This window comes from Haliaeetus albicilla, chromosome 1 (assembly GCF_947461875.1).
Source record: "Haliaeetus albicilla chromosome 1, bHalAlb1.1, whole genome shotgun sequence".
Taxonomy (NCBI): Eukaryota; Metazoa; Chordata; class Aves; order Accipitriformes; family Accipitridae; genus Haliaeetus; species Haliaeetus albicilla.
In genome coordinates, this window is record NC_091483.1 from 53200257 (window position 1) to 53225447 (window position 25191).

The following is a 25191-nucleotide window of genomic DNA, read 5'->3' on the forward strand; positions in this document are numbered from 1 at the left end:
TCTCTTTTAATTGCAATACCATCTCTCTAAGATATTCTTGTAGCAGAACTTGAAAACACTGTATTGGTCACACTTGGTGAGAGTACAAACATATATCATGACTCTGCTTTATCCTGCCAGAGTACTTTTGAGAAAACAGATTAAGAAGGCCTAGCTTAATATACATTTTTCTAAGACACAGCTATGAAAGATGGTTGTACTTCTTTCTATAGAAATTTACTCTTTTTTCTTAATCCAAACTTGTAGTTAGCAGCTGTATAAGAAGTACTAAGCAAACTGGAGGCTGTCTAGTTATATTCAGAGGAAAACTACTTATTTTGGACAATGTAACAGGTTTTTTTCTCCTCTGACTTTTGAGGTGGTTTGCTCAGTTAAGGGTAAAACCACATTATCAGAAACTTCTCTTTTCCATTAAACTTACAATGTTTTACTCAAATTATACAAACATTTTGCTTTTTTGAAAAGTATTTCTTTCTGATTTTTGAAGGAGAAGAGACTGCAATTTAATTCTCATATTGCCTCCTACATGTTCTTCTGATCTATATAATTCTTTCAGACTTAGCTATAGTGTTCTTTATTTAACCATAGTTTTGTCTCTAACCCTTCTTCCAAGACCCATAAAAACAATAGCATAACTTGATTTGTTACAGGTTTAGGTACCACCTTCTAAAGCAGTTGTACTTGCACATGTGACTTTTTTATTAATCACGTTTATAAAAGGCAAAGCAAAAATGGATTCGCAAATTAAACCACATAGGTTTTCCATCAGAAGCCATTGCTGTTCTGCAGTCAAATCCACTTATGTTTTCTAGATGCAGCAAATAAGCTGAAGCACTTTTTCTAAATAACCCAGTCTAGATTGTTTAGAAAATATTGCTCACCTTTATGGAGAACTAATTTATTTTGTTTCCTATTACTTTCTTAACTGCTGGCTTATTTTCTTTCATCTCTTATTGCTGCATGTCTGAGTGGTATCTGTTTTAGCACAGGACCTGAACTCCTTTCTGGATAAAACAGAATTTTTTTATAATGATAAATAATATGTTAACAGTAATATTTTCACTCTGAAAATAAGTAAGAAGCTAATTAAAAGCTTGTCAGTTAATGTTTTACCAAGGTTTCAGTAATAGCTCTATAGAGTTCGACTGATTGCATAATTTATTGAAACACAAAACTTTTCAGATATATGGAGCTCCATGTCTGTATTTTGTGAGCTGATATAATTAGTTGAAGATCACTTTGTTTCCGTATTTCAAACATAATAATAGATATCATCGTGGGAATTGCAATTGTAATAAGGCTTGCACATAGTTGCTAGCAGTAGTAGGAGAAAAAAAAAAGAAGAGGCATAAAAACATTGCAGACCGTTATGACTTGCGATGAGCCTTCTTCCTTGTCGAATAGCAAAGTTATGTAGAAAGACAGAAGTCAGAGGACAGGAGTTAGCATACTTCAGTTTTAATGGAAACTTTCTCACGTTTGTAGCAGGACATGTGTAGGTCAAATCTACTTTGACACCAGAACAGTGTTAGGGAAAAATCTGTGAAGGGCTGCAAGTATCTTTTTCGTTACATTAAAGTATATGCTTATAGTGGGTTCAGTATGGGTTTGATCAGAGCCATTTACTTCACTAGATGAAAGATGAGAGCCTTGATGTATCAAGGAAACTTCAGAAGATACCTACATACTTATATTCTAATAATATTCTAACAATATCCAGAATTAACCTGCAGAGGAGTGCATCAGTACCTACGTTTGATTTTAAGATTAATCTGTAGGACTGTGAGTCTGCAGGTCATTGAAATATAGAAAGGTCTTCCAGAGTAGTTAAAAGGAAATGATCAAGTAGAAATATGGCTTATGGCTATAAAAAGAAAATATGACAGAAATATGAGGAAATATATGTGAATTGCAAATTAGGTTGGAAAAGTAGAAGTAAAATATTTATATAACAAGTACTGAAGTGTAGAAAAATAAATGATTATTTGATGTATGTTTTTATTACAGTAGGCGTATATCTAGTGCCTTCAGAAGCTGAATAGGAATTTCAGTATGAATGGGAAAGAAGATCTTGGATTTGCCACATTCAGTTGGTGGATTGTCATTCAGGACAGATGGAGTTTGGAGAGTGGAGTGGCACAAGATGAAGGGAAGCACTTAATCACTTTAAGCTGGCTTACACAGCCAAATTATGTGACCACAGTAAAACTACTGTATTTGATGTTATAATAAAAAGATAAACCTTTAAGAAGATAATGCCAGACTCTCAGTACTCTGAACACTGAATGAACCAGATTCTTTTATCATCATCTGTCAGTAACAAAAATGCATTACATATATAGAATTTCTGTGTTTCCTCAGTAATGACTACATTAATATGTACCCTAAAATGTACTGGAATAATAAGGTTTCTGATAAGCTTATTTAGATCTCAAGGAAGCACTTAATGTCCAGATTTGTCCATATGAGAACTCTGATTGAAAGATAATATTATTGCAGAAGTCTAACCTCTTGGCAACAGAGCAACCTGTCAGAGCATTACTCTTGAGGTACAACTATAGAGCTGATTACAAGCAGATATACGTGAGCCCCAAGCTGTCTATGAACTGGAAGTTTTATAGGCAGGCTAAAAGTGGTGAGACTAAATAAATAAGTTTCTTATCCAGGAGATTGCACAAATAGATTTATATCTTCTAGTTAAGGGTAGAATGCATCCAGCTAGCTCAGATTACAACTGTGTATACTTACATCAGCCTGCAGGTGACTATGTAGATTGTTGGGGGATGACATTGTCCTAAGGATAATAACAGTTTGTTTGCAAAAGAAAGATTTTGATTTTTGGCACTTAAACAAAAACATGCCAAAGAACAGAATGATTGGTCTCAGGAATGTATGTAAATAGAAAGAAGCTTGATAAAAGAAGTTTCTCTGAAAAAGCAGACAAACATGCAAGCAGTTCTGCCAGCCCAGGAAAACATGTTCAATTTCCTACAGCATTTCCACTGAACAATACTCAACAATGCTGTTTATAGACAGACATAGAAGGAGTGAGCATATAGTCAGGCAGGAGAAAGGAAAAGGAAGGAAAAAAAACCCAGCAAAATGACACTCTTTTGATGTTTAGGTAGAGGAAAATCATCCTCTACCTACAGAGTCAACCTTTCTGTAATCCATGCTTTCTGAATGCCTCTCCTTCCATATTCAGCTTTTTATTTCTTCTTTTTTCAGGATAACATCAGTTCTAAGAGCAGACAGATTTCAATCCTTTCCTCTCCTTCTGGGCAGTAATCTATTTAATTCTATTAAATAGGGCTTATGTTTTTGAGCTGATTCTGTACTTGTCTGAGCTCTTCCTTTGCAGAACACAACCAGTCCAGAGACTGATTCTAACGTCCAGATTGAATCTGGTTTTTGGGTTAAATCTTTGACACCAAGATTAAGATATTGGATATCTGTGACCAATGTTAGAATGAATATTTTGGGGAAAAACTGCCAATATCTACATCATATTCCCAGTCATATTCCACATTCCCTGTTGAAGGACTGTGCAGACTCCAGAGATGCAATTTAAAGTAGTTCTAGTTTTGAAGAGTCTGAATTGCATGATACCAGGCAAATCCACGTGGCCTTTGTAAGGGTCAAAGCCTGGTGGAAAATTGCCCCATTATTAGTAAGCTGAGATAACTCTTAAATCAAACCAAACCAGCTTGTTTGGAAAACACACACTAAACATTCAGAAGGTTTTGATGCAGGAAGTGGATATGAATTGGGTTCGGATTTTGTAGTAAAATTCTAATTCTTAAAACCTGAGCTAAGCCTGTGACTCACATGCCCTCAGGCTCTGGTAGTTTCGAAAATGCACATTTAAATTACAGCAGTCAGACCCATCTCTATTTTTAAGATATAGCTACTCACAGGAGGGAAAGGTGAATCATAAAGGCATTCCCATTTTCTTTTTTTGCCTTAAAGTACTTGCTTGTGAGTTATTTCTGCCTGGAAACAAAATTCTGTTGTTGGAGATAAGGGTCAGGCTGCAAAGCATGGTAGGATTTAGGTTCAATGAAAAGCTTATTTGGCTCCAAATACTCATCCTGTAATGATGACACTACAGGCCAAAAATATCTTGCTTTGTCCTGGAAAAGTATTCTCATTAGATGCTAGAAAATGAGATCATTTGGATTTGAATTTGTAAAGCCTTCAGAATAGGAGGAATACTATTAAATTTATAAGAACTATTGCAGGCATCTGACTTTTCCCAAACAATATACAGATGTACCTCTTAGTGTGAGCCATGTAATACATGTCAGAACTGCACTTTGTTTTCTCTGAATCCTATCTGAAACCACTACAAAGTGGCTTTTTTTTTTTATCCAATCTTAAGGCAAATTTTTCACCCAAATTTCAGTACAAGCTAATGTATTTAGTAGCTGTAAACTGCATGGTGAAATTATACAAGAGTATGTCATGACATACATCACACTTTCAAAACTTATGTGAATGAACGGGAAGATATTGACTCTAAATTTTAGGTAGGAATCAGCAGAAAGAATAAATACAGAAATCTTCACAGGGAGGTACTATTTGAGTCCATGACAGTCACAGTTTGAAACAAAGCTTTACTGAGAGGAAAAGTTAGCAGATTTCCACCAGTAACATCTCAGACTTCACTATTATCTGTAGATCTGTTTATAAAGCAGGTATGCCGTCAAAGCTGTGAAGAAATTATATTCAAATAATTTCTGCTCTGCAATACATCTCAAAGCTTATTCACAGCTGACTCCTATAAGCTAGGAATAATTTCACCCACAGGAAGCAACCCTAGAAAAAAAATTGTATCACCCATGAAAATATGGCCTTTGGCCTTCAATCTACGTTGTGAATTTAAATTCCTATCCTCATTGTGGCTAATGACGAGTTTACATTTCACAGTGTCTGACAGCATTAAATTCACCACACCGAAACACAAACATAATAAGTCATCATTTGGCTCTAGAAAAATATCATCAATGTGTATAGGCCTTTGTATTTGAATTAAAAGGTATAACAATGTGGCTTTGCTCAAGGTTCAGAAAGTACAGAAGTGTGTACATGTGTATGAAGATTAAGAAGTGTAGATAGAAATGTATAACAATTCAGAATGGGTAATGTAAATTCCAGAAGGAAGACTGGCAAAAATCAACATATATTCTATAAAAGAAATTAATTAGATGTGGTAAGAATCATCTCATAAAAAGAGAAGGAAGTAAAGAACCTCAACATCCAGGCAGAAATGGATGCATCTGAAGAATGTACAACTGCTCTGAGATTCAAAATGCAAATGGATTTATACTTCATGGGTACTGATGAAAGAGCAAAGAACCTGTGTGGTAATGTTGACCACCAAACCAAAAAGATTATACAGATGAAGCTTTTTATAAACAAAAAGAATCATCTAATGCACAGGGCCTGGTGACAGCATTTGGAATGTTTGGGGGCTTCTTGTTTCCTTTAACTACAGAAACAGACTTCTGTTAGGAGAAAAAGTGATCAAGATTGTACAAAAGATTTATAGATTATAAGGATGGCACGCTGTTGAAAAAGTAATATAAGGAGCGTTGCTGATCAGTGGGGAGGAATTGAGAATGTGAAGGTGGAATGAAATCTGAGAGAGGGCAACTACCATGTAATGACAACATCCCCTGTTTGAAAGTTACAGGGAAAGACAACAGCAAAGCAAAAATCAAATTGACTTCCAGAGGTCAATTTTAAAACCTCTGAGAATTCCTAAGGTGCACTGAAGTCCTCAGAAAAAGAGTTAGGAAACATTTTGCATCAGAAGCTGAAGAGCATTATGTGATGCAAGAAAGTCAGACATGAAGCTAGAATGTGTAAACAGGAGTAGAGCCTGCAGATCTTCTAGCCTGTTCAACATTGGCAAGGTCCTCTCCAAAGTGCTTAGTCCAGTTTGGTGTACCATTGTTCAGTAAACAACCCGATAGAATCCAGAGCCATGAGATTGATTAGCTGTCCAGAAGCATGATCTCAGGGAAGAGAGAAAAAGATGCTGCTGTTCAGCTTGAAGAAAAAATTATCAAAGGGAATATGATATCAGTCTTGAGGCCTTGAGAAACAGCCTGTTGAAAAACAAGGGATGCTCTCTGTAAGTTAAAAAAGAAAAACAAGACTTTTTAAATGGAAAGAATAGTGAAACACTGGAATAGTTTGGCTGTAGAGCATGTAGAATTACCTTTTGTTCTGCAGAACAAATTATACCAACATCTGTTGAAGATGAGCTGGTTGATCCTGATTTGGTTTTGAACTTAATGATCACAGCAAGGAATGAGCCTTAGAGGAGATCAGATATTTTTTCTTTTTATCTCTAGTCACAAGCAAAATAATATAAATTCAATAAAATTTATTCTTTCTAACCTTAGGAGTAATGTCCTACTCTTTGAAGCTGTCACTGTTATAGGCAGGCACATTTCTTATAAGTTTGTGCTTGTTTAAAAGAAGACTTGTCTATATTAATTTTATTTTAAAGGTTGCATGTAGCTGTATTATTCACATATAATTGTTTATTATGTTAAATAATTTTAAGTGTTTCATATTATTTATTATTGCATTTTAATACTTTATGACTAACTAATATTTGGGGCTTTTTTGAGCTTTTATTTATCAGAACAATCAGTCACTACAGGAACCATGCCTCACACTTGAACTTATACCAAAAATTATAAAAAGTTTCTTTACATAAAAACCAAAAATATTTTTGTTGGAGAATCATTTAAAGTGGATAAATGTAATGTGCATATTATTTACTAAGACCTCATAGAAAATGTGAAATTAGAAGATTATATGAGGTTTTTCTGTAAAACACTTAGCAAGATTAGATGAAGATTGCAGATAATTTAACAAGGTCAGTTATGTTTCAGTAATGTCTAGAAGGTTCCAGTATAACAATATGCTGTTGTTGTTCTACATGCAACACTGATAGGAGAATCAGAATTCTGGCAGAAATTTACAGCAGAAAATTCTTACTAACGTGTTAGATACAGACCTCTTCATTGTAGTTTTATTTGTGTTCTTTAAGGGGTTTTTTAGCTATAATACTGTGTTTAAGAATGAAAAAAAAACAGTTGGGTAGCATGACCAAAAAAGACATCAGTATATGCATTTGCACGTAGCTCTCCATTTGTATCTCTAACTAACTAACAACTCACGAAACCTATCAATTGCAAAACTCTCATTTTGACTTTTGCATAAAAGTGTTTCTGTTCAAGCTAAGTGTAAACTTCTTTTTTTCTCTTTTACAAAGTAAAAGAAAAACAGCAGGAAATAATTGTATTCATTTTTTAAGATTTTCCTTTTCATTAAACAGAGGAACACTGAAGCCTCTCTGTGAATCCCTAGCAAGTCATAGCACAATGGGGCATTACGAGAGAGGTGGAATATCCTTCGGCTATAGAAGGAAGGGCATGCATCCCCAATCAAGGTCCAGCAAGTAGTGTTTGTACTGCCATAGAACCAGCACCTACTTTCTTGGCTTTCTCTCCTGCCTTTCAGCATGTGCTTTCAGAGACAGGCAAGCTATTTACCAGCTCTACTGTCTGCGCTTCATGTACGCTTAACACCTTTGCTCTGACTTGTTCCAGGGAAGTCCTTCAGAGTTCTCATCCCTTCTGCATGGCTGTTGACCTGTCACAGGTTGACCATTTCTGTCAACCAGTGACTGGTCAACAGCTTTATTTCTTTACCACATGAATACTTTTGTTTCTTGTGAGACCTGTCATTAAGATGAGCACAAGTCTTTCGGATAGAGCAGAACTTCATTACGTACTACCACTCCTATTCAAAATTCTTCCATCTACCAGCCAAATCAGTTTTTCCCAGCAGGCACTTCTCCAAGGGGAAGCCTCCTTTTTCTGAGACCCGATCATCAGACAAGAATCTCAAGGTAAGTCTGAATAGTGTATGGGGATGCAAACAAGTTTTCCCCTTACCTGAAATCTAACTAAACACAATCTACCCTGAATGGTCTTGAAACTGCTAATTGCACTGGTGTGGACCCGAGTCTGACTGAATTTCCCTTTATTCTCAGCAGCTATGTGATACTGTCTTTATGCCTAGTCAGGTATTCCTGGTGTAGAAACACATCCTCCATAGATGATCTTCTCCTACTTTGTCCCCTCTTGTAATCAATCCTTAAAGCTTTTCAAATGGGCTTCCCAGATCACAACAAGCATCCTTCTTGGTGAATGCCTCTCAATTTATTCAGACCTCAGCTAGTCTCTTTCTTTAAGGAATTAATTTCTTTCTTCCTCTTACCTCTTTCTTAGACTTTAATTCCTAAATTTGGGTGTCACCTGGTCATTTAGGTCCAGGTAAATTGAACGCAACAGGGACAGTAATATTATAGTCATAGGACTGATCTAAGGGCCCCTGACAGCCTAGCCTCTCCAAATGCACAAATATCACCAGACTCAGACAAGCTTCTAAAAATAGAACTAATACATTTTTTAAAAAATTGTGTTAAGCAGTTCCACTGTAGAAATGGGTGACTTTCCAGCTGTGAAACATCTGTGAACAAATTGCGTTTCTCTTGTATTTAATTGTTTGAATTTCAGTAAATAATTTGTGATGATGATTTGATCATGATTACTTTTTTGTGACTTGTTAGGATTTGAAATCCAAGCTCTTTTGACATAAGAACTATATTTGTTTCATTATTGGATAAACTTAATCCTTAGAATTTAGTTGCCTGTGCAAAACTTGTAATTAAAATGCCAAGATTTATTTTGCCATACTCATTTTCAAAGCATTATGATAGCAAACATACTTGTCAGTAAATACATTCTATAGAAAATTTACTGAAAGCAAATATAAAGCAGATCATGATGCTTCTCCATCCTTGCCAGCCCCCATGAACTGGAACTAGTACCCTGGAGCTTGAAATCAGCGTAAGGTTTGCCTTTTAATTGTGCAGAAGCAAGAACGAGCCCTGAATGAATAAACTAAATTGTTGCTTAAGTTCTCCAAAGTTTTTTAAAAGCAGCTAAGAAATATATAGATTGTTACAATATACCTATTTCTCACCCATGGTTTGTCATTTTAGTTGCCTCATTGGTTTGAGCACTTTTACATTTTTCAGAGCTACATTGCCCAACCTTTGGGTTTGAATTTGCAAGACCAATAGCTAAGCTATCTGGCAGTAATCTTACATTTAAATGTGTGCTTGAATTTTGGTCCTCTGAGTTGTACCATTGAAGCTAAAGCATACAATGAGGAACTTTGCAAGACTGGAGTAATAAATAGTTCTGAGGATCTTGGACAATTGCTGATATTTTATTGAATCACTTTGTTTTCCTTCTGCGCTAATTAGTATCCCCATTTATTAATTTATAAATAATTTAGCAAGGACCTCTTCCTATTTTGTGTTTAAATTCCTTGGGGAAAAATTATCTTTTCACTTTCCTTCTCTGCTTTTCAATTAATCTACTTTTCACTAGCGTATACTTTATGCTTGATACATTTCTAAAAGTCATTCTCATTAGTTTCATCGTCATTTCTAATTTTTATTATTTTTTCCAAAAGTGTTAAATCTTTACTCTTTTTTTACATTATTATTTCATCCTGTGCATTTGTGCATAGGACAGTGTGCAATTAATATTATATATTTTTTCTTTGAGTGATCTCATGTCAGGTCTTATTAACTATTTTCAGTTTACTTGAACTGAGGTACAGAGTTTTGGGATATTCCATTCCAAACCTAGGAGATCAGAGCTAATCTAGGAATGCAGACTTTTTGGTTCCTGTCTGAATAAATGCTGTTACAGCCAAGTACACTGGTCCAAACTGTATGCTTTGATGAGGTGGGCATTCCTAGGTATGATACTGAGCAAAGTTAGTGCCAAACTGCAGTGTTTTGAAACAAAGAGCAACACTACAAAACACTGTCATTTCACAGGATTAATTCACAAAATGGCATTAGAACTGTATGAATGGAAGAACACACAACAAATGTGGCTGGTTTTGATCATATCTTGGCAAAGTAAAGCATCCATGATTAACCACGCTGACATTCTAAAGTAATATTATACAACTACCTTCTCATCTTACTGGAGAGAAAATGAAAATAATTTGGTTTGGGCCATAAAAAGGGACCATTCTGTTGTCCTTTAATTCCTTCTGTGTACAGTTCCTCTTTGCATAGGGGATTTTCCCATACTTCTATTTTAGAAGTTAGTTACTTTTGGTTTGTATTTTCAACTTCACTTTTGAGTAAGATTCTGAACAGTGAGGGGAAGATGAGAAAGCTGCATGAATAAGTACACTTCACTACAAGAAGGGATAGTATGAATGAGCTTAGCAAGGCAAAGCAATTAGAGACCTCTCCTTTCAGAAATCATCATACTGTAGTTGGTAGCCCACACTAAAACCTCCATGTCAATGTTTCCTGATGGTGTATGTTACATTCATAGATAAACTGAAGTGAGCATGCGTACCATAAATTTTACAGTTTTGATATACAAAGAACACTTGTATTGATCCTGTCAATGGTAATATCAGTAATAGGTATAGTGGGACATGTTTTTCTAGCTGTTCTTACTTAGAAAGCATTAGAATTCAGCATTATGGTAACTGTACTTTAGCAAATATCCTGGTTTTCATTGAAGCTATTACATAGCAGGTTTGTAAAACATTTGAAACCTACTTTGTGAGCATGCTAGAAAAAGACTGTTAGAGCATAGATCTAAGAGCACATGTACACACACACACAAAATCATGCACACACAAATGCCTTTCAGTTCTTCCTGGCAGCCTTATTCCTTTACAAATGCCAAAATGTCATTTAGCTCAAGTGGAGACTGCCCTTAAGTCATCATCACTCTAAACCAATCTGATACATAAAGTGTGATAGAAGTGACAGCAAGTACTATAGGTTACACCACTTACAGTGTCACTTGGAATAGTGCTTTTTCATGTCCTTTTTCTGCATCATTTTCTGCAAAGCAAGTATGTTATGGTGGTCAAAGGTCTAGGTATAGCAGCACGTAAAGCTTTCAAAGTACCTAGACATCACGCTAAGACACAAGATCAACAAAGCAAAACATTGGTGGTATCCGAATGCTAAGTTCGTTTGAAAAAGTCCTTTCCCAATTTATGGTCGAATGCAGGAGGTGGGATTGGTAGTTACATCTGAAAGTCTTTTCTCATTACACATCAAAGGGAAATACCTTTTTTAAAAATATTCATTTTCATATCAAGCAAACCAGTTGTATTATTTTTGCTATTTTTATCTTAGCAGCATTACCAAATGATGGACTACTTTTTTAATCTGTTTTTACACTCTCCATGTGGAGCAGAGAAAACGCAATAGATAAAGCATACTGTGCAGAAAGAGTATTTATCAACAAGTTTGTTTCATGTTTTAGCTGTCAGGACTGTTTTCAGGCTTTTTAGAGTTGCAATTTTTTTTCTTCTCACTGTCATTCTTGGCCTTGCCTCTCTGGTTTATATTTAGATTTAGGATGAAAGCAAAAGACCAATTAGAGTTTCTGAATTTGAAGTTTTGATGAAAATACTCTTTTTTTTCTTCATGACAGCAAAACTAACAGTAGTAAAACAATTTCATTTTGGCAAAGCATTAATGTGAAAAATTAGTATAGATATTAAAAGGAACCTTTAATACAAAGCAAGGAAAGGAGCAGAGGGAGTAATCTGCTGAAAAAAGCAGAACATATTACTTACAGTGCTAAGAGGCCAGAGGGAGACTAAAGGACAAAGAAGACTGAATCCAGAAGAAATAAATTCCTTTGGAAGGTTTAAGAATATAAGAATAGAGATCTTTCCAAGTAAGGTTCTCTTCAGTGAAAGCTGAAAGGCTGGACTGGTAAGCATCATGACAGTTTGTTAACTAAATAATATAGGGAAATACTTCTCAGAGTTGATCTGAAGATAATGCAAAGTAAGGATGGTTTTTCTTTTTGTCTCTCAACGTATCTCTGAACCTAGTAAGGTCTTTCGTTGATAGCTGGATGTATGAAACATATTCTCTCTGTAATTTTAACTTAAAAATGGTAAAGCAAAAGAATTGGTTTCACGATGACCGTCAAATTGTAGGACGTTCTGTTCCCTAGATATGACAATCCTGGTACCCAGTGTTCAGTATTCTGTTCTGAAACTGCCTGAACATAATGTAGTTTAATGTCTAAGAGGATGTGAACAACAGGTTTCTCTGACAGCTGACCCCACTGAATTTTCATGCAGAAGTAAAGCCTGCTTTGCTAATTTTAGCCAGACATGCCTTGGTATGTAGCAAGGCAACAAAAAGTGCTTAAAACTTAAAAGTCTTATGGAGATTTTGTGTTAGGTGTATTGCAACAGTGACGAGAGTGTGATTTTTGAGTCTCTCCCGACTCACAAACAGTAAAAGAGCAAAAACTAGACTAGGGCTATGCCACAAGACTCACAGCAGAGCTGGGCTGTTACAAGGTTTGCTAGGTAATCTGAATTGTGGTTGTAATCTGAGTCCTGATACTGCTCCTTGGTAACACCGAAGGGAGTATTGAGACCAGCACTGATAAATTACTCTGTGACCAGCTCACTCCCATCTTGAAAATGGAGTGGTAGGTCTAGCAGTAAATTACTGCCATAAACCCTCTTCCCGCAGCCTCTGCAAGGTATGTGGCAACTCTCTTGTGGTTCTTGCCTGCAAAAACATCTGAGTCTTTGGCAAAAGATGTGTATTTTGGCCAACTTTAGCATATTGCAGTATGCTTTAGTATCTTGTCCTTTCCTGCAGAAAATATGGTATCTTTCCTGTGATTAATACAGATCACACATAGGCACGCGTTTGCTAACATGACCATTGGTGCTTTACAATCATTGCAGTTTATTGATTTGAAATACACCTGCTTCCATTTTGTTGCTAAATTAAAAGGTTTGCTTCACTGCTATGCTGACTTGAAGGTGAGAATATTAAGTGACAAAATTACTGTTGCACATTCACCCTCTCTCTCACAGCTGCAGAATTTCCATTTTAAACTGCAGTAAAGACTTACTGGAGTTAAGTCATTTGCCCTTTTGCATTGCGGTAATGCCAGGTTTGAATGTGCTGTATTCATCTGTGTAATTTACTTCTAGAGAGAAACCAGAATATTAATAAAGAGCAGGAATAAAAAGACAGTCATAATAGGTGATAATCAAGATAACTAGTGGTAATATCAAATAGAAAGTTTCTAACAACCTTGTGAGGGACTGATATTATAGCTTCATTTTATTTCTCGTATCTGCAAAAAAAATTATGACTTTCAATAATTGGAGATACTAATATTTTTGTTTCATTTTGGTCTAATAGGCACCAAAATGTATTCTATCAACATATCTCCATTTCAGCGCTGTAGAAATACATGTGAGGATTCTTCTCATATTTTCACTTTTTCATGAATTCAAAAGTATTTGAAGGCATTATTACAGTAACTTTTTAAATACATACTATATACTTTCATATGATGGACTTTTTATATGTGTATTAGTGCCCTCTACAGGGTGCACAAATGCACTTATCTAAATATTTGTTTATAATTCATCCATGGCATGCTAATTCCTATACAGTAAAACTGCTATAGTAGAACTATTTCAGAAATCTGGATAATAGTCCTGCTGCTTTGTGGCTTCCTTTTGCGTAAATAAAACAATTTACTAAATTGTAAGAATGCAGCAGTAATTATAACATAATCATAACAACTTTTCAGTATGCTACAGTAATGGCAAAGTACAGAACAGAAATAAATGCACATTTACATATGGCATAAAGAACTGGCCACTAAAACCTGTACAAGGCACCCTATGAATCAGTTTTAATGCTAAGGGTAACTTAGATGACTTCTGATATAGTTAAAGTGAGATTTCAAAAAAGCTTTCCCAATTTAGATAAAATTCAGATGTGTCAACTGCTGACCAGATGTTGAATGCAACAGTTTCAAGGTGGTTAGGTTGTGTGCATTGTTACTGTAGTCTCAGTCCAGTATCAGTAGTTAACTAACCTCTAGAGATGCTAATTTCTCTTTTTTTGGCTATAGATAAAATATAAATAATCTGTACTCCTAATTTAGGCAACTAATGGGATGTCTAGACTTAATGGAGAAGATCCTGATAAATTCCTCCGAGCTTTTGACTTTTCAAAATGAAACCATTTATTTATGGATTATCTTAACTGAAGAGCAAATGCCTTTTCTTTTATCAAAAGCTAATCATTAGTTCTTTTGTTTTAGAGCTTTTTGAAGCAAATTGGATAGATATTCCTGACTAGGTTTTGTAGGTAGGCAGCAGTACATTCTAGAATTTTCAGAAAGCTTCAAAATGGGAAATTATCCCTGATTGTTCTTGGAACTAGGTGAGAAACAATTTTCTCATTCTCACATTTTTCGCCCTTAAGATTCTAATATTTTTCCATAGTATTTTGTACAAATACATGACACTTTGCTTTTAGTAAAAATCAAGATAAAATTATAAGGTGATTTAATTAGCCTTGAAGTTAAAGGCTTCATTTTGTACTCGGGATATCCAAGTTCATGTCCCATTCTTTTACATCCCAGGTGAGTCCCCTGATTATGAAGCTACTGACTGTTGTTTGATAGTCCTCTCATTCATTGATTCATTCATTTTTCATCAAGGAAACATCAATTCTGTTTGTAACTGATTAATTATTCAATAGAGCATAAGCCTGAGTGTTCCAAATCCTAGGGTTATCTTCTACAAAAAGTGAAAATACAGTCCTTTTGATCTATTAAATACAAAAATAATCCCATTAAAATTCAATTTTTTGAATGTAGACAAGGACATTTTTTGTTCTGTGTTCCATTATTGTGAACCCAGAATCATTTACATCATTTTAAGAAAAATGCAAATCCAGACTATCATATACATCTAGGAAAAGAAGATGATTTTTTGGTTGTTAGGAATTATTTACTGTGAAATCTAAATGTAACCTTTAAATCTATTCCTATATCTAGCTATTGTAACTTTTCAAGGAGATGGTATCAATCCAAGCAGAAAGTGGTTGTAGTTAATTTTTATTGTCATGTGTATCTCCATATGTCATGCATCACAGGGGAAAAAAGTAAAAGACGTTATGAAAATTATTTTTTAAAACTTGTTCTTTGTTCAATTTCTTTCATGTTTTGAAAAAATATTCAATTTTAATATGATTTCTCAGAAGTTTCATTTAAATCTATAGACTTTTTTCATCCCAGAAGTAGCATTTAGAATAGCTATTTCCAATTATTAATTGAATTGTGTTACTACTATGCTCAGTCCAAATTTTATTCAAATAGATTCACTTTTTCTGTAGAGCAAACCAAGTGGCCAAACAGAGATTTTGGATGTGAACTTTCAAACAAGTATGTGGATGAGCAGCTGAACACATAGGCATAATCCAGTTTCATTTGCATTGCAAGACAAGAGGTGTCTTAACTGCCCACGATTAGGAAGCAATGTTTCAAATGTTTGTACTCAACAGAAGTTAAGATGATATTTAAGAAAATAAATACTGACTGTTGCAATTTTGCAAGTGTTTCCTGGAGTCGCGTTTTGCTTTGATCAAAATTTATCACACTGAAGATGCTGAATTTTAATTTATTGGGGAACTCATCCTTCTTATCTAAATGAAAGGCTTAGTAGAAGTCTTGCTTTAGAAAGGTTGCCATACAGAAAATATGCATCAAACATTAGTCATGTTCAAGGGCCTTGAGTAATGAATCCAAATAATTCATTTTAGAATTTACTTTTATTAGCAGCTTACCTCTGAAGACTTTGATGCTCATGCTTTAGTTTAGAAGTGAACAGCTGCACCTAGTCAGGCCATACTACAGCTTTGTACCTATAATATACCTCCAGTATGGCCACGTCAGTATCAAACCTTCATTATTTAATATTATTCAGTTTTGCTGCTGAGGGACTCTGCAAGATTGAAATCCCAGCAATCATGCCAATCCTACTTACTTTCATTTTAGTTACATGTACCTCCATAGCAAAAATCTAGTTGCTTTGTCCTCTTAATACAAGTACCTAGCTAAATTACATTTCAAGCCATTTATTAAAATTGAAAGTCTCGAAGAGCTGCGCAATCAACATGTGGTCCAGAAGCTACATTTTCATGCCTTTGGGTTTCTAATGAGCCCGAGATAAATTATACTAACTGAGCTTTTAAAAAAGAAGCAACAAGCATTTTCTGTGGTCTTTTTATGATCATTGATCTGCCTACTTGAATATTTCTGTTTTTTTCAGTCTGGCAGCGATCAGCTCTTCAAAGGTCTTAGTGTTGAGCAACAGCTAGCTAATCTCACAAAGGCACTTTTAAATTTTAGCTATGTACACATGGTAAAAGAATTAAGAATTGGTATTTTTTTATTGCAATTAAACTTTTAGAACATAAAATCTATGTTTTCAAGGTCTCTTCAATGGTAAAGCAATCTTGATTAATTACTCATATTTCTCTGTGAAACCTGTGGATGCTTTAACTTAATAATGAGTTTGCAACGAGTAAAATTGCAAGCTTCAAAAATGATAAATATTTTACAAACCCTTCTTTAAACTCTCTAACTCAGTGGACAAATTGACATTACAGTCTAATACTTGCATAATCTTAGTACTTCATCATATCGCTACTTGATGTTTCTGAAAAACCTAGAGAAAGATCAAGGCAGTAAGATTCAACTGTGCCTGTGACACTGCAATACCATATAATTTGTCCACATCAAAATGCTAGACAATTGCATTGTCAGTACAGTTGAGGTGATTTGCTTACAAGAATGGATGTGAAAGGTGGGATAATGCTAATATATGGTTCATTTTTCACAGCAAAATAATTTATTGGTTTTTGATTCTTGGCTCATCAACTCTTTAGCTGGCATTTTTTTCACAAAAAAAATTAGCTCTACTAATCAGTATGCTCAGGTGCTGGTCTTTTCATGCTAGTCGGTTATTAAGTCACTGAAAGGTATCAGTGTTGTTGTGTGAGCTAAGTCATAAATTATGAAAAGATTATTTGCTGGTTAAATAAATGACAAAATTTCCTCAGCATGCACATACATAAGCAAATATAATCCAGCACCAAATACCAACATTGCACTTCCATTGTTTTTATGTAACTTGCCATTTCCCAAAGGCTGAATTTCAGGAACCATTAAATTGAGTAGAAATTAGTAGTTTACAGTGGTGTCTCTGAATTCTCAATATTCAGTTTCACCAGGAACGTGTGACTAGTTTTGCTTGTACTGAAAGGGGTTTGATTTGCTCTGTTGTCAAAAAAGTGTGTTTTAAAGGTCTGGTGTTTATAAAACTGCTATTCATAAAGAGGTTTCTCTATAACTACAGAATTGGACTTTTGGCTTTTTTGCCTGACTCGTGCTATTTACTGAGTTTTCTCCAGCAACTTCTATAGCGACTGGTATTCTTTGACCAGTAGTTTGCCTTCACAGATGCTTCTTTCTTAGTGAAGTCTTTACTTAACTCATTCTCTTCCACTGGAAGCTAGAGGTGGGAGTAATTTTATTCAGTCACACTTAGAGTTTTGATTTTACATCCTTTGCACATACTCCGTGCCCTTGCTATTTTATTTCCTCTGAAAGGTTCACCTTTTATAGCTATCCATTCTGACTCATGTTCCTTTGAATACAGTTCCCTAACTACTTCCTTTTGAGTTGTACTTGAAAGGGCTTGAAGGTTCAAGTCTTTTCTTTCTATTCTTTTTTTGTATTCATTCATCTCTCTTTAGAATTTCACTCATCTCAAAGTAGGTCTTGGTTATGAATCTGTAAGTGAGGGATTACAGTTAATAGATCCTTCTTATTTCTGTAAAAAATAAGTGTTTTAACATTGTTAATTATTGAATACCTAAAGTATATTTCTTTCATTAAAAAAAATCATGCTATTCACTTTAAATCCTGATTTATACTGTTATATTTATTATTCATAGAAAGGTATGTTTGTAGCACCATTTCCTAAGCAGTACTGAACTACATGATCTAACTTCCCATCAAAGCACTACAGATTTACATATAGTAAATTAAAAAATAAATAATACCTTCCTATAGTTTTTCTTCTCTTCTGTATTTTTAAGTAATGCTGATCCATGTCTTTTATTTGATGTACAATCCCTTTCCGTTTTTCTTGATCCTGCTGTTTAACTGCTGGAAACACGTCAGTAAATTCTGGCTGGCTGATCGTTTTCACCTTTCTTACTAAACCCAAGATAATTATAAGTGCCTGCTTTCCTTCCAGTATAAAATAAAAGAAATTTGAGATATTCTTAAACTTGTTGATTTTTTGAGGATAAAGCATTTACCCCAAGAACTGTTATACTTTCACTTTTGAGGCTGAAAGAGAAGGAAAAAAAGTATGTAGGATTGTATCTTGAAATAGCAAAAGGAGCACATTTGGTTTGTTTTGAGTTTTAATTATATTTTATTTAATTATATCAGTTTATCCTTAATTCTACCTGCCTGGATCTTCAGTCTGCTTGGACAAACCTGGTCTTTCTTTCCAAATTTGTATTTTGTAAGGGGAGAGATGCCTTCTCATCTTTTAAACAAATGCTGCTGAAAGTGAGGAAATACTAATGCTGGCTTAGTACCAGCTGTCATTTATCTTTTGTTATCACTCTTTGCCTAATATTATCTTTGGCACTTCTGATTGATTTAGTGTCTGACCCATACCACGGTGACGTTTTATAGATCTTTGTATTAATTCTGCTCTTTCAAACCTTACAGCTGTGGTCTTCTCATAAGTAAAGACTGGCAATTCTGCATCCTGCTCATTTATTTACATCTTCATATCCCGTTGCCACCTTCAAAAATACAAAAAGCCCTTGTCCTTGAAAATATTCAATATTGCCAATTAAAAAGGTGAATGGGATCCAGAAGCCCACTCTGATTTCTGATACTCTGCTCCCGTAGAATTTCCTGTGTGCCATTATAGATGGGGGTGAGATTTATTTTGAGTGACAGAAAGCCTGGCTATACAGACATGCTATTCCTGTCACTTAATGGTAGCAGAATTGCAAGGCAACGTCAGGTTTAAAAAACAGATTCTCCACAGCACGTCTGTGAATACCTTTAGGTAAAAAGATATGCTGTTTTTTCCCTCCTGTGGTTCTTCATAACACGCAGCAACTTTTGGTTACATAAAGTGGATTTGGTTGTTTTCTTGAGAGATCTTCAAAGCAGCAGTCATAACGAAATTGTCTTCAGTATGCTTTGCCAAGATATTTGTAAAGCTTATACATTGCTGGAGATAAAAACCTAGGACTTTACCTCATGGATACTCCGTACTAATAGAGTATTTTACAGTGAAGGGGGTGTTTTTCTCCTGTTGTGTTTGTTTGGGGGCCGGGGGTGGTTGGTTTGGGTTTGGTTTGGTTTGGGTTTGTTTTTTTTTTTAAGAAAGTGGTGTTTAGAACATGACTAACAATGATGATTTTCTGACAATAATTTAGTTTAACATTTAATTAGGTTTTTTTGGCTTGTTGCTCAGGACTTTTTAACACTGTAAAAAGGTATCAACTAAACATTCTATAGCCTCATTCTGCTTTCAGATCCTGGTAAGATCTGTTTACTAAATGTTATTTGTTAACTGCAAAAATATCTAAATATCTCCATTAACAGCCAAAATTTCTGAAAATACTTGTGCAATATTTAAATAAAATATTTAAATAAAATATTTAAATAATTGAAAATACTTTAGTATATTTAAAATATTGTAACAATTATAGTGGTGCCTCTGTTGCGTTGAGCACTTCTTATACAGCTACTGTGAGATACTGTTGGTATGTTTTTAAGTTTGGTTAGAATTCAAGGCTCAGAACACGAGAAAACTTCTGTTGTTGAAATATGGCAATTAATCTCAGAATATTTAGTAATCAACTATAATTATGCCAGGCAGTTTCCTTGATCTTATTTCTAGTGACAGAAGGTAAATACATTACCTGTTTTACATGTGGTTTTATTCAGTTCTTTCATCTTTACTGGAGGTTCTCTGTTGGAAAGTCTTTCACACAATAGTTCTAGGTTATTTTCATTACACAGTGCCCAGTACACCATCTTCAGACAAGGAAAATAAAAGCTTATAGCCACATGGATATTATTTAAAGAAAAAACCAAAAACAAAAACAACTAAAGTTTATATAAATGGAAGAGAAAAATAATGGCATTGGACAAATCAGTAAACAAAAATAGACATGATGATTGCATGCAGGGAAAAAAAAAAGATATAAACTTCTGAATGCCTAAGAACATAGGTAGGCTATTGCTATTATTAAATGTAAATTGAGTCATATAAATGACTGTTACGTGTGCAATCCTTGTGTCTTAAAGTTAAAAGAAATACTTATTTTATAGTGCTGTTCAGTACGTGTCGGTTTCTTGAGTTTTCTATTATTTTAACAAAGAACTTGCTGTAATCAGATCTTTATTAATTTTTTTCATCCTTTTTCATTCTCCTTAAATAATTTAATTTAAAATAATGGATTGTGTTAATATTTGTCTTTTTTTTCAAATAACTTCAGTGAACATTTATCAGAACCCTAATTTTTTCATTGAAAAGAAGCTTTTCAATGAAAAATCTTGGTCATGTAATTCAAAATGTGGAACTATCATATGCAACTTGGACCTACTTATAGAAATTAAAATTCAATAGAGAATCAATTCAGTTTTAGGAAATAGTTACCCATTTTCTTTGCCTTAATTTTGAGTGCCCAGTAGGAGATACATGAGCATCCACTACCAACACTAAAACCAAAGGACATTCCAGATAAGTCTCTTTAATTTCTTTGAGAACAAAAGTTTTCAATGAGGAACGTCTGATGGAAGGAAACTCTGAAGCTGTCAGATATTGAGATTCAGGCTAGCAAGTTCAGGCGGTAGACTGTTATTTCAAAACTTTTGAAAGCTTAGCATCTCAATTTAAGGAATCAAAATGAGCATCATGCAAAAAATAGTAGACACTTCTAAAATGTGTTTTTGTCAAACAAATCTATTATATTCTTCTCCTTATCTGTAAAACAATCAGTCCCCAAAGTGTTGAGATGAGCATTCAGGCCAGTCAGTGCTGAAAAGTTTGGATCTATAAATGTTTTCAGATTTGTATATGAAATTCATCTATCAATAAGCAGAAGTCTATAGTTTTACATGATGTCAGTCCAGATTTTGATACAGAAATGCAAACATAAATATGAAGAAACATTGATAGTCATTAATAAAGGATTCAGTTAAATATTTTGTCCTAAAAATGTGAATTTGTGGTCATACATTTCAATGTGTATTGTTTTCCAAAGTAATTGTACTGTATTTTATTTATGTATTTTAGGCACGGAAGGGGCAGTGTTTGGGCACTCTGTGGAGACACCCCATATCAGAGCAGAACCTTCCCAAGACCTCAAGTAGGTGTTGTTCAAAAAGTTGTTTTAAAACCAAGTATTCTCAAAAATAATTAAGTCTTGATTAAAAGCAAATATCTGTCTAGTAATATATACTGCCTACGTAATGACTCATACATATCCAAAACACTGGTAGACTCCAATTTATTCTAACTAGCCAAAAACCCCACAAACTTTTATCACACAAAATGTGAAATACATTACTTATTTATAAATTACTTGCCTCCCGTAGTAGAATCATTGAGAAGTATATTTTCCCTAGAGATTAGAATAGTCAGGTGTTTTTAGGGTCAAATGAGTACACTACTGTTTAATAGTCTCAGACCCAGATTTTGATTTTTTTATGAGCTGTTACAGAATATGTAAGTCAAGTTAAAGTAAACAGTCCCAGATTTTTTCTTCAAGTGCTGTTTCTGGACCGTTGGGTTTTTTGAATACTACAAACACACACACTTCAAAAATTCATTACCAAGTGAGGCTACATTTGTAAATGTAAAAAATCCAAAGTTTTCTGTACATAGTCACAAAAGTGGAGAAATAGGTAAATAGTAAAAGATCAAGTCTAAAACTTGCTAAAGCGTCTATAGACTGAGAAAGAGAAAATTTAGAAAGGTTTATAGTGAAAGCTTTTTCTTGAAGTGAATGTATGCGCACCGCTAAATATTAATATGTAATTTATATGGATAACTAATGAGAATATATGCTAATCACAGAAAATCAAAGGTCTTTCCTTGTGTTTCTCTCAGCAGAACTGTTGAGAAACAGTACAGAATTTGATTCAATTCTACTATGATTCTTCAACATAATATATGTATCCCTTTACCTGCCCAGCAGAGTTTACAATGAATTACTACAGAAAAACATTGTTAAATGCCCTTCCCTATACTTGCAAAGGCATTTAGGATCATCGACCAGTAATGATGTTGCAGATATCATGTGCAGAAAGCTGCCCGTGTGGACAATTTTAACCACTGTGTGGGGTGTAAGAAGTAAATGGTTGTGTTTGATAATTTACACTAAACATTTTAAGGTAATGTAATGGTTTGGGGTCTTCCAGAGGACCCTACTATTAGATTTTTACCTTGAAAATCCCTATCCCCTACCAAGACTCCTGTCAGTCCTTTGTTGAGAGTAGTTGTAAAGGCATTTATTAGTGATGACCACCAAAGTAGTATGGTCTCTAATCAAAGGGAGTTCAGCAGAAATCAAAGCGGAAACATAACAAGGTTTTCTTTTTTCAGGGGCCCAAAAATTTGAGTAAGAGGGTGGAACTTGTCCCACTCAAAAGAATGTGGAGACACTGCTTTGTCTACTTCTTTCTAACAATTAAATAATAAAAACAGAGTGCAAATGTATGGTAACCCTGTGTCTTCAGGATTAATTTCACTAGGATTAAAATCACCTCATGTTGCTTGTGAAACATACATATCGGGCATTCACATCTCCTGTCTTTTGGCTTTATTCATTGCCATGATGCCCATTGTTGCTTACTGTTTTCCAACTCCACTGTTCCTTCAGCTCATTTTTCCAAGGTAGACTGAAATTAGTGAGAATGTTCCATTCAACTTTCTGCCCTCTCATTAATAATGAACTTAACTCAAAGTTTTTATTTTAAAAAATGGTGAAATGGAAACCCTTGCTATTTGGTCAAGCAGCATTAGCTTATGTGTAAGTGATTTTATTCTTAATAAATACTGTACTGTGTTCTGGAAGTTTTTGTACACATATGCTACTATATATTAGTCAGGATTCAGTGATATTCCTTTTTTAAAACTCTCAAGTAATTTTAATCTTTTAAAAATTATGACATCTACTATTAGGATAGAGATTTCTTGGCTATTGGTATGAAACTTTCTAGAAGGTAACCTGCAGACCCTTTTTAACCTTGTAACTTGAAAGTACTATAAATAATTGTGGGTTTGTGTGGTATTTTCTGACAGCAAAATACAGTTAGACTTTCAGATCATATATATCCCTTTGAAAATTGAAATTACCATATGCCTTTTTTTTTAATAATTTAAAATAAGATTAAAAAAGCAACAAAAAACTGTTGGGGGTGTGTGGTTTTTTTAAGTTCAAGCCCTGCATTCATTTTCCCAAGAAATAAATTGCCTTTTTTTTTTTTTCCTAATTTAAAAAATGTTGTCAGAAAGCAGTCATTTATCGTTTAGATGATTATTTGCCAAATACGCCCAAACAAATAGGTCACCAACCCTCATATGACATTTCCCCATGGCCTCAGAAGCTACCTCTGTCACAGAAATGAAAAAATACCAGAACACATTTTCTGGCCTCAGGCCCAACTGATACAACTACATTGATATTGTAAAATCATTTTATCCTCTAAAACGGAATAGTTGCATCCTAAATGTTGAGTGGCAATGGTCTTTGACTCATGTTCCCCTCCAACTAGTGCCTGCAAATTGTTTGGGAGAGTCGTAACTGACTTTCACTTGACTCTCAAATATGCCAGCAACTATTTAGCTGCATAGATGGTTGAGTTCCAGTCATATGGCCTGGGTCCTAGCACTTTTTAATGTTTTAGTATAAACTTAGCAAAAGTCTCCAGTAGACCATAATGGCAGTCCTAAAACGATGTATTTTTCCAAATGTGGCATCCCTGCACCTTGGGACTTTTGAAATTAACGGTAACATGGAAGAGTAGAAAGTTTTCTGAGTTGACGTTAAAGTTCATTTTTTCAGTGGACACAGGTGATTGCAGTTTGACAGCAAGTTGCAATGCATCAATGCAAATATATTAGGCTATGAGAATACTTGTGTACAGGTCTGAAAGATAAAAGAATTTACAATAGATTGTTAATTGAAATATAAACAATCCCATATTTTTCATGTTGGAACATGTATTTGTGGTCAAGTAATAAAAAGTCAGACATCAAGGTATGAGTATATTTAAATAAAACCCTTTTTATTTTTTTCCTCAAAAAAAGTTGCAGGAAAACTATTCATAACCTTGGATATGCAAAAGAATTCACAACTGAATTTAAAAAGTGGAATTCTGACCACCTCGATTACTGGGAATAAAACTAAACTATAAAATTTGGACTAATGTTTTGATACCCACAAGGCTCAGAGTGTTTACCCCAAAATTCCTGGGATTTTGGCTCCATCTATTCTGGGCAGGGAGGTGAAAAGAAAAAGTCAGATTCATAATAGCTTCACATATCTAAACTTTGCCTCAGCCACTCTTTATTCTATATCCAGATTATGAGGTCTTCAGGCAGAGAAACATCTGTAATATTTGCTATTAAAAATGTCTTTTGTAAAAATAAAATTCAGTTGAAATTTAAAGTAATTCCTTCCTATTTGCCCAACCACTTTGGTCACATCTTTCTACTCTCTTACATTTTCAAAAAATAGCTAGCGAGGGTTTGCTTTCAGAAAACGTTTTTCTACAATCCTTTGTGGAAGCTGGTAAGCCCTTTTGTGTCAAATCCCAAAACCTAATTAAATCTGACTTTCATTAGCTGGGATAAGCAGCATCAAAGAATCGTGCCTTAGAATCAGGAAAATGAATTATATCTTAATAATTTAATCTTCATATTTCACTACTTTTTCTCACAGGAACACAGTTAGGAAAACCAAACTGCCAATATAATAGGTCCCCAAATATTGGTTTTAGGCTAATAGTGCATTAAAACATGGTGCACTAATAGGTAATATCCATGCACAAAAGAGGCAGATGGTAGTTAAATGCAGATAGCTTTGCCCTCAACAACCTCCTTAATAAGGGGGTAAATTAATTTGTTGTTCTCTGGGGA

General features: G+C 34.5%; 1 protein-coding gene across 1 annotated transcript in view; it reads left to right on the top strand.

Annotated features, from left to right (window-relative positions):
• SGCZ (sarcoglycan zeta) overlaps positions 1-25191 on the top strand; it is a 522215-nt gene that overhangs the window by 476845 nt on the left and 20179 nt on the right. Inside the window, 1 exon segment of the mRNA XM_069789380.1 lies at positions 21343-21415. Coding sequence (XP_069645481.1) covers positions 21343-21415 — 73 coding nt within the window.